The sequence below is a fragment of the Plectropomus leopardus genome, chromosome 4 (genome assembly GCF_026936395.1).
Source record: "Plectropomus leopardus strain MGB_pleo_1.0 chromosome 4, ASM2693639v1, whole genome shotgun sequence".
NCBI classification, from domain to species: Eukaryota; Metazoa; Chordata; class Actinopteri; order Perciformes; family Serranidae; genus Plectropomus; species Plectropomus leopardus.
This window is the reverse complement of record NC_142179.1, coordinates 13,765,122-13,775,939: the sequence shown is the minus strand read 5'-3', so window position 1 is coordinate 13,775,939 and position 10,818 is coordinate 13,765,122. Positions and strand designations below refer to the sequence as shown.

The window sequence follows — 10,818 nt, the reverse complement described above, 5'->3', positions numbered from 1 at the left end:
AGAAAGAGATTGAGATGTAATTAAGATGTCAAGGAAAATTATAAAATGCATCTGACATGGACATTATTTTCTCACACAGTCCTTTGTTTGACTGGAATCTGGGAAAGTTGTTAAATGTTACTGGGATTTTTTCAAAGGCAATGAAAATTATTAGGCTGTGTCATTTCAGGGAAAAAAATAATTTGTAGACCCAAAACTGTGAAAGGGCCATTTTTATTTGATTGTGTATTTCATTCATTAAATGATTACACTATTTAGTCTGTTCATAGCATAAATAGAATGCATTTCTTTATTTAAAAAAAAGAAACAGATACATCTAAAGTACCACACAGATATTTTAATCAATCAATTTATTTGTCACATGAAATCATAAAATATTATTTATAGTTGTCAGTTCTTTCAAATTGTAGGCTATATTCAGACAGTACAATAATAATAAATACACAAAAATACACAAAAACACAAAATATATACACAGTAAAGGGGGGGGGGGTTCTATTTTACATTTAGATATACGTCAAAATCAATCATACCTGTCATGTCATTTAATGTTTTGAAATAAATGTATTACACACCAGTGCATTCATTGCATCTGCAGTGAATAGGAATTCTGTACCTTTCTCCCAGCTGCACGTTTTATTATTATATTGCACTTAAAAAATCATAAATTTTGTTTTTCATATATTTAAATATATATATATTGAACGAATATATATTTCAATGCAATTTACCCCTCTCATCTCAATATGTGTTTATCGGGATTGTAGAGGTCAGACCAATTATTAGAAACAAAGTGTCATCTTTATCAGGCAGTCTTATTGTAATGTGTAAGTGTAGTTGACATCAATGTGCACACACATGCAACGTGCAAACAATGTGTTTCTATGAGTGAGTGCCTGTGTGTGTAGTTTGTTCGCCGGCTCACGTGGATGCCACAAAACAGCCAGGGAAGATTCATGGACTTCCTGAAAATAGTGCCATATTGTATGTGTAATTGTGCAAAACAAATGAGTGCGTACATTTTTCTTTTGTCGCTCTAGATTAAATGTGGCCACATTTGTCTTTTTAGCATTTTAATGGTTGTCAGAGAACAGAGTGTGTGTATATTTTGTGATATGTTGTACGCCGCTACGCCTGTCATATATCCCTCCGCTGTTTTTTGTCCCCTTTCAGACTGTTTTGGTCTTTTCGCTGTTAGCAACGGAAAGAACCCGAGATAGCTGTAAACCCTATTTTGAGATAATTGAATATTTTTGTTAGGATTGCGAAACAAATTGACAAGAGGTGTAACACCCGTGTTTATTTTGGAAGAGTGATTGGCGCGTGTTGTCTTTTTTAAATATTATTTTTTCTCCGTTTTAATAGGAATTGTACAGATTGCTAATTTAGATAGCAACTGTTAGCGTGCTAGCTTCTTAGCATAGCATCTTCCTTTAAGAGGCACGTTGACATTACACTGCCTGCTAGCTAGCTTATATCTTAGCTAACGTCAGCGAGCAGATACACAATCACACGTCGTCTTCGTCGTCAAGAAATTGCGGTGTGAAGCTGGTCATTTTAAGACGCCGTCTTTTATGGGATCACCATGTCAATGAAGGCCGGTGGAAATCGCAGCAAGCCCGGCGGTGGCAACACGGCTGGTGCCACCGCCTCCGGTGCCGGAGGAAGCGGCGGTGGAAGACAGAATCTGGGCAGGTCTGTGAAATTGAAACTTAGCAAGATAAAAACACAGCAGTGGTGGTAAATGTGGCTTGTTTTTGAGTGCTTGGACACGGTCGCTTTCAACAGTGGCCGATTTGAGAGATGACATCCCCGTTAAGTGGTCTAAAACTAGTGTGCGTTTGTGGACGTTTAGTGGGCCTTGCGACGTGTTGGTCACCTAGCGTAACGTTATGCAGTCAAGCTAGCGAGGCCTGTCTGCTTGCCCCAATAATGTTGCAACTTCGACGTAACGTTACCTCCTCTTGCACGGCAAATTAAACCGGTTAAAGATCTGGGTTTGCATCACGCATGTTAGAGTGGACACGTTTTGTCTCACATGTGCGTGGCAGTGATGCTGCTTGCCAAGTTGCTGATATCAGTTTACTATCAGCTTGGAGTCAATTTAGCTAGCGTTAATTAGCCGTTTGACAGCCCATGCTTGTGATTCAGTGCACTTGCCTCACTTAGTATTACAGAGGCTAGCTAACGGGACAGCCTGGTGACTCTTTTTTCAGGGGACTGCGATAAAACAGCAGTTTCATTTGACTGTTACCTGTACGTTACCGCAACATTGCTGCAACGGGTTTGCCAAGAAATTGTAAACGTGTGGGCGCACGAAAGAAAGGGGCGGGTGTGGAGACTGGGGTGAGGAGGAGGAGAAGGGGGGAATTATAGACCGACGGGCTTTCAACCTTGACGTTGCCGTTGCTGCTCGTGTGAAATAGTGTCCTTGAAGCATGACATTACCGCACGAGTCCTCCTGAGATAACGCTTACACGTACTGTCAGTGCAGAAGCTGCATGCGTATTGTGAATTTTGGGGGTGTAAATGTGGTCAGGCTTCTATTCACCGGTCACTAGGACAGTACGTCCCATTCATTGCGTAGGTTTCATCCATTAAGGCCGTGCAGAGATATTGTAAAATGCGATGGTTGGGCTGACGCACACAAATCAAGCCTGTTTGTTTTGCTATTGTACAGCTGACTGATCATAAGTGAATATATTACTCGTTTACTACAACGCATGTAATGTAGAGAGTGGCATTGCCTACATCAAATCAAGTGTGAATGCCTGGCCATGTGCCAGCTGCTGAACAAGGTGCATTTTAGGACATGCTTGGAAAAATGTTGGCTACCTGGCGTTTTCCTGGAAGCTCCAGTAAATTATTACAACCTGCAAAATATCTTGAAATCTGTGGGAAATTTCAGAATCTACAGCACTGTGCAAAAGTTTCAGGCCACCAAAAATTGGTTGTTTTAGTAAAGTTGTTATGAGAATATATGTGTGTGTGTGTGTGTGTGTGTGTGTGTGTGTATTTCTCAGTCTCTTTGTGAAGATACAAACACAGAATATAGAAAACATGTTGAATATATTAAAACACAAAAATGTCAGAGTAAGATGGCTTCTTTAGACTGAAGCCAATATTAAATGTGAAACACTAAAAAAGTACGACTATAACATAAGGTAGCTCAAACTATCAATATTGAGCTTTGGACATGTCTTGAATGCAACCTGGTCAATACACCAGGAGATTAGTATTATAAATCTCATATTGTCTGCCCAAGAGAGTTCATGACATGCTAAGTGGAAAGGAAGGTCACACTTAATACTTGCAACTTTAGCCTGTTGAAGTTGTTTTATTATGAAACATTTGTGTTTTTAATACTGTATACACATTCCCTGTATGTTCTGTTGTGTTTTAGTAAAGATTTAACTGAGAAATTGATATGGAAGACCATTTTAACCTTGGCCTAAGATTTAAGCAATGTACTGTCACTGCATTCAAATATGTTCATTTTCAAGACATATCAGTGTAGAATAAAGTGCATAATTTGTGTTGATAACGATTAATAGGATTCCCCCCTAACATCTGCAAAAGCCTGACTGTATCATCTTCTTTTACATTACCACCTCCTGAGATTTCTACCAGTCAGTCGTACACTTGCCCCCCGTAGAGAGCATTTTTTTCAGTATTCTTGCAAGAACCAGAGTGAAAATGATGATGGCGAGTTTGACAACAATGCCATTTTTTTTCTTTCAGGGGAAGACACAGTGGTAAAGGTCCTGCAGCAGTAAGTAACTTGTAAAGTCAGTGGAAAAAAGCTTTAATACCACATAGGCATGTATCATCAGAAGTTTGGTAAACCTGAGTAATTTATCACAGAGGGGAAGCTGCTCTATGAAAGCCTTCTCACTGGATTAATGCTTCTTTTTGTTAATTCTGTGCAGAGTCACTTGAATACAGTGGCAAGCCTTTGTAAGGCATGCAGTTTAGTTAAACAGTTGCAAAGAATGGACCTCAGAGAAAGCATAAACCAGTGGCTGAGTATTTGCTTCTTATTGATATGCATTATGAATGGTCCAGTAGGTATAACATGCCCATGAGAACCAATTTAGCACAATATTGCTTTGCAAATAGGAAGCATCAAATGTTAACTGTGTTTTTTCTTTAGGTCATTTTCAATGGTGTATATGCAAATATGAGGATGGTCCATGTCTTGACTTCAGTTGTGGTATGTTTACTGTGTGTCTGACTATAGTTCTTTTAGATGATGTTTCAGATAGTAGTAGATAGTAGTATGTCTAAAAGAATGTCCTGAAGAATGAATAGAGAAATAAGCTCAGTCACCAAAAAAGGGTCTTGTTTGAAACGACCATGTGAATCATGTTAACTGTAAATGAATTTGTAACAGCAGTATGTACTGCAGTCTGTCTTTCACCACATGCTGTTTCTTCAAAATGTCTACGCAGCTATAAACAAAGCCTGTGTGATCTGTAGAGACAGCTGGTTGCATAAACAAAGAAGAGATTGATCAATCATTTGTCTATTTCACAACAGATGGGTTTCTAAACTTGTTTTTTTGAATGTGTAAATTGACATTGGCACTTAATTGAATTGAGTGTTGCATACAGTGAATAATAATAGGCCTATTTATTCGTAGGGGACCAAGTGCGAGCTGAAAGTGAAGAATGGCGCAGTCTATGAAGGAGTATTTAAAACATATGGTCCAGAGGTAAGGATCATACATAATGCAATGTTCTTTAAAGGTGTTAATATGAAGCTAGATCTGTAATTTCTTCTGCATCAGTGCTAATGATTGAGGTTAACTATGCTGTAAAGATAATGCCCAGCCAGCGCTCAATAGCTGCTTCACCCCTGAGGTGGCATGGGCAAAAGATTGCCCTTTCTATCTTCCCTTTTATGGAGAGGAGGTATGTGGCCCTTCATCTTCCCTTTTAGGCTGAAGTATTCTCCAATCTTCCCCCTGTGGGGAAAATTTCATTTTGCACAAATGAAAAGCTTAACCTGAGCAATGGTCGGTTTCTGTCCAGTCCACTTGGCAGAGGCTTGGCTCGGTTTTAACTCTTGATGTGACGTCAGTAACATACATAACCTGTTTTCACTAAACACCAGAGTTGATATTTATGTATCTAAAATCTCCCATCTCCTTTCTAAGCTTATGTGACTGAAATGTGAACACGGCTGGCAGGATACTCCAAAATGAATTGAATCTGGTGTGCTTGCACAGGCAAACACACCACTTTGATTTTAGACCAAAACAAAACATCACATTTGGCTTTTATTACCACAGTGTGTGCAACATGAGTGGTCAGGCATGCTGAAATTCACCACTCCTCTGTACACTGACTATTAGTCAACAATGTAATGTTTGATTGCAGGGCTTGTTTTTTCAGTTTTCTATCACAATATTACACTAGTTGTTGTGTAAATTCTTGTTTCAAGGAAATCAGAGGTCACAAGCTCCTTAATCTGGCAAGTATTCTATTAAATAAGCAGAACTCCAACAGTTGATGCCAGTCAAACTTTTTTTTTAAAATATGCTGTCAGCCAAAGAAGGTAGAAAGGATTCCTGTAGTTCAGCCTTAGGCAAGCATGTTGATGTGCCATGCTGCGCCAAGATTGCAGGTTTTTCATTCCAATCAAACATGCTAAGTGATTTAATTAACTTGCTCCTCTTCTCTCTGGTCGTGCTCATCAGGATTATTTCTATTATCTATGAATCTGTCACCTTTTTTAAATAAAGCGGTTCATTGTTTTGTGTATAAAATTCAAGAAAATAGTAAAAGGAGTCTGTCACAATTTTCCAGAGCCCAAGTTGATCTCTTCTTTTTCCAAATTTCTTGTTTCTGATCAACAGTCTAAAATGAAAATGCATTGAATTCACAATGAGATATTATAGAGAAAAACAGGACATTTTCAATGAGAAGCTGGAACCAGACAATGCTTGTCATTTTTGCTTCATACATTTACTTAAAAGATTAACTGATTATTATAATGGTTGCCAATTCATTATCTGTCGGTCCAACTACTGCAGCGTATGGTTGGACTGTGACAATGCTTGGCTGCAGTCCTTCATGTCCCATGCTTCCTCCTCTCTTCTCTAGGTAGTTTAGGCTTTTGCTGCATTTAAGGATTCCCTTTTCATCAAATTTAACATAACTTTCTCCTTCAGTGTGACCTGGTGTTGGATGCCGCCCACAGAAAGAGTCCAGAGCCGAGCATAGCTCCCAGAAAAGAGGATATTGTGGAGAGCATCATTTTCAAGGCCTCGGATGTCGTAGTGGTGACCTTCAAAGATGTGGACCTGAATTTCGCCAGGAAAGGTACTGAGGGCATTTGTGTTGAAAATATTATATCCAGGCACATAAACAGCAGTCTTTAGATCTAGTCTTGTACATACTAAAAATACACAAAGCATACGCAATGTAAATAGGTGAATTTGTCTCTTTGTGTTCATTGCATATTCACAAAAATAAACCCATGCCAGAGTGGCATCCCATCTGTGCATACACACAACGTAATTGTCTTTTTCAGTCTGTATTCACTACCTCGATATCACAGAGGCTTTGCCGTGAGTTAAATCTTGTGTGTCTGCTCTGAGTGGCCGGCCATTGAAGACTAATGTGATCTATTGATCGGTCCAAAGGTTGCCCTGGCACAGCAAGGACACTCAATAAAGGCTGAATGAGTCTTCTTCATCTAATTAATCTTGACCCATACAATTCTTCTTTGAGTGATAATGGACTGTGTGGGAGGGTTTTATTTTCTGACAATGAACAGGTGAAGAGGTGTAAGGCTTCTCATCACCACATGCTTCACAGAGATGGTAAAGCAGTGGGGCCACTTCTTTTTTTCCTGTTTAGAACGAGCAATTGTGAACTGACTTCACATTTTGCAGAAAAGTAAAATATCTGAAACAGCACTGCTGGTGTCAGTGATTTCATGCTACTAAGTCAATAAGGCAGTTAGCGTCAGTGTTTTTAAATGGATAGTTTTTGAAAAGAAAACAAATTTTCAGCGTTCCCATGGCCATAGATGGAAAAGTTGTGGAACTAGTAAAAATCATTGACAGTTTTGGACAAACAATGGAAATGTTCTTGTAGGCAATAAATTAAATTACATTTATGTGACATAACAGTGAATTTATTTTCTCCAGCTGATGATGTAATGTAGTTCTACTATGCAATGACATGTAACAATGTTTTAGTTATGTTTTCTTTCTATTTGTTCATCATGAAAGATTCTTCCTTTTCTCCCCATGCTCTGTCACTAGGCATGTCAAATATTTTCTAAGCACGTTTGGCTTAAGGGAGGGGCATACAACTTTAAATGGCTGTATTTTGTATTTATTTTTTCGCCGATTTTTATAGAAAACATCCCTTCCATATATTTCTTTACATTTAATTATTTTTAAGAAAACAAGTCTGGAAGGCATGTGTTGTTTTGGCAATTTGTTTCTTGTTTTTTCAGTTATTGGTGATTTTATTTTATTTAACATTTTTTGGTGATTTTTTTTTCAAGAAAACTTAAAATTTGGGGCAGATGTTTTTGATTTTAATTTTTGATAGGAATATTTTCTTTTTAAAAATTAATAAATTGACACCATTTATAATAGACAGACACTGTGAAACACTTTTTCTTTCAAATTTCTGATAGTCCTTGAACACATAATAATGGGATGCTGAAATTATGTCTGAATAGAGTTTGAATGCCCAGGCAAGTTGGGAAAGACAGAAAAATTGGGTCCTTGAAAAGTCATGGAAAAGTTTTTAAATTTTGTCAATTGCAATGTGTGGGAACCCTGAATTTTTGTTTAGAAGGAACATGTTTAATACCTGAAATGTGGAGATTCTGGCGGACATGTCTTAACTAAATCTACTAAACCACACACAAATGAACTGTTGGTATGATCGCCAGTCAGTCATTCTGTCTGTCAGTCCATCTTCTGACTCTCTGTCATCTGTCTGTCTCTCCTCTCCACTGGTCTAGTCTCCTCTGACACAGGTAATATATGGCTGTTTTCTCCTCTTGCACATCTCTGTATGCACTCAAAACAAAATTTGTGGATCTCTGAGGCTTGGGTCTGATCTGTTGCCACCTGTTGCTGCTTTTTTAATTTCAATTTGATGATAACATTTGGGGGTCACTGCTTTCACATAACCTCAGAATAAGAACCAGCTATCTTTACCGGGTGTTACCTTTTGACTGGATGTTGCTTTCGGTGGAAGAGTTGCCTCTTGCTCCATCATACACTGTTGAGTTCACCTTTTACTTAAGAGATCTTGAGATGCTGGTAAAGCCTATCCTGGTAATGACCTTGGGAATTATGGCTTTTTTGGTTTACATATGAGGAGTCTGAACATGTGTTAAAAGAATAATTCTGGAAAATGTATTAAAATAACATTAATAGTCATTTTATTTGTTTTTAACAATAGTTTTCATTTTAAGATATCCTTCGAAGTTATATGTAAAAAATTGATCCATCGTTTTAGCTTATCATTTTATAGGCTCAAGCACAATTGGAGTTTGTATGTAGCCAGCCACTAATGGCACCCTTGCAGCAATGTCTTATCTTAGAGGAGAAAGCATATGGCTATTACAATTTTTAAAAATGTATCTCTCAGAGCATCGTGTTTTTTGCCACGTGGGGCTCTGCTGCAGCAGCTGATTTCAAACCTTAATGCACCAGCTCAAATGAGATCTAGGTAGAAAAGGGAACATTATAAGCATTATGTGTATGATTCCATTGAAAGCAACAAATTGATAACTCATGTCGAGCACCAGCACCTTAATTTTGCTTTCTGAGCATTGTGTTGAAAATGGGATTATGTCAGGATGTTTCATTTGGTTTGGCCCTGAAGTGCTTTGAGGTCATATAATTGACTGCAATCTAAATGCATGTTTGCTTAGCCCTCACTATGCCCACATTTGATTTGTAAATGTTCCCTATTCTATGTGCGATTCCCTTGATGGACAGAATGCATTGAGCAGCATACCAACCACCTCTACTAATATAATTCAGGCCTGTTAGCCCAGCTGTCTGCATGGTGCCAATCTTGTGTCTCTGAACTTGCTCTGTGCCAGAAATGCTTAAATGCACTTTGTATTTGGGGTTGAGTTGTGATGGCTGAGTTATGTAACTCCAGGTGGCTGATATGCTTAATGCACGCAGTCCATTGGTGTCAGTTCTGAGAATGTGAGTGCAGACTTGGGCTGACGTGAGATCAGATTTCCTTTCAAATATAATTGGGGGTTTTCTTTGAGCATGCCTATCCCTGGTTTTAGTTGAGCCAACCAAAGAATTCTGTAAGTTTGCTTAAGCATATTGAATGGTTCTGAATGTGCATCATCAGCCCCAAGTAGTTGAATGTTGTTTATAAGATGTTGTCATAGTAATCTGTAATAAATGAAGGGGAGAAAAAAAACAGGCCTCATAGACACCCGAAGAGCTTTTTCACTGCCGCATTTGGCCACCTTTACGCTATCAGTTTAAATGCGTCGCACCCGAGATGGACCATATTACGAGTCGTGCCAAAACACACCCTCCCCCTGCCAAGCGGGTTGCCGTGACACGAGGTGGGCTTTGTCATCATTATTTAGACAATGCAAATAGAGACACCCACAGAAGTTAGGAGACGGAATCCTCAGAGCCCCCATGATACAATGTTTTTTACAATACTTAAGTCACAATACAATATTATTGCGATTTTCAACGTGTTGCATTATTTCAAGTTTTGCAATAAAATATATTGGGATAAAATTGCAGTTTACCCTTTTCAACTGTAAGTTATGTCCAAAAATGAAAACTTTAACATATGTTTAATCTAATAAAATAAAAGTTTTCAGTCTGTTCTTCTCACTTCAATTTCATTGCAGCAAATTTTATCTAATGGCCTGTAAGAGCAGGAGATTATATTACTCTAATTGAATACCAAAAGTTAAATATGTATTTTTTTAATAATTCATATAATAATCAATACTTGGCATCTTTGTGTAAATATGATATTGTCACAAAAAACTATTGCAATACTATTCTGTATCATTTTTTTCTCCCCACCCTTAATCAGCAGAGTGATGCATGTTTCATAAATACAGTTAGCTAGCTATATTGCCTTAAGATAATAGATTAATAAGTTGCTGTGCTGCTCAAAAGCAGCAGCTACCAGCAACTTTATGAGGCAGAATTTTTTCTTGCATGTTACTGGATGCATGAGTTCATTCAGTAGCTGTGAATCAGTCAACGCACCTTTAATGTCAACATAATACAATACAGTAGCTTTGGCTATAACATTTGTTATCGGCTCTCTCGTGTGACATGCGCTTTAGTGATGATTGGATTTCTAAGTGCTTAAAAAATTAATATGAATTTAAACAGATTATGCAAACATCAAATATTCTATTTCCTCACTTGAAAAAAACGTGTTGGAGCATATGTCCAGTGTGCTCTTGCAGCACCGTATTTACAAAACATTGCAAGCGAGCAGGAGGAAATTGGCGTCCGGTGGTTGGTGCAGTGCCAAAGAAAATTAAAAAACACAGACAACTGTTTTAAAAAAAAAAAAGAAAACATTTTTTAAGACTGTAACACCAGCGGGAAGGACAGACAAATGTTCTGCTGGTTCACAAGTGAGTTAGAGACCACCAAGTGTTGTATGGAGATGCAAATCCCTGCCATGCCGGGCTGACATGCCGAGTCAAACCAAGTGGAGCCAAGCCACCACGTGTGTATGGAAAAGGGCTATCTGTAATCCCTAATGTCAGATGAAAGTTTGCCAGCCAAAAGCCTTTCTTCTTGATTTAATTAGTAAGTTTTGT

The 10,818-nt window shown here is 38.2% G+C and overlaps 1 protein-coding gene across 6 annotated transcripts in view; it reads left to right on the top strand.

The window, feature by feature from the left end:
* atxn2 (ataxin 2) overlaps nt 1–10,818 on the top strand; it is a 44,565-nt gene that overhangs the window by 11,732 nt on the left and 22,015 nt on the right. The window contains exons 1-5 of one of the 6 annotated variants that reach the window (XM_042487670.2): nt 1,138–1,695; nt 3,742–3,772; nt 4,154–4,213; nt 4,643–4,714; nt 6,176–6,326. In XM_042487670.2, the coding sequence (XP_042343604.1) occupies nt 1,586–1,695; nt 3,742–3,772; nt 4,154–4,213; nt 4,643–4,714; nt 6,176–6,326 (424 nt within the window). In that variant the 5' untranslated portion in view covers nt 1,138–1,585. Of the gene's footprint in view, nt 1–1,137; nt 1,696–3,741; nt 3,773–4,153; nt 4,214–4,642; nt 4,715–6,175; nt 6,327–10,818 lie in introns of those variants that run through there. The other 5 variants (XM_088076601.1, XM_042487665.2, XM_042487668.2 and 2 more) reach the window with 5 other exon arrangements.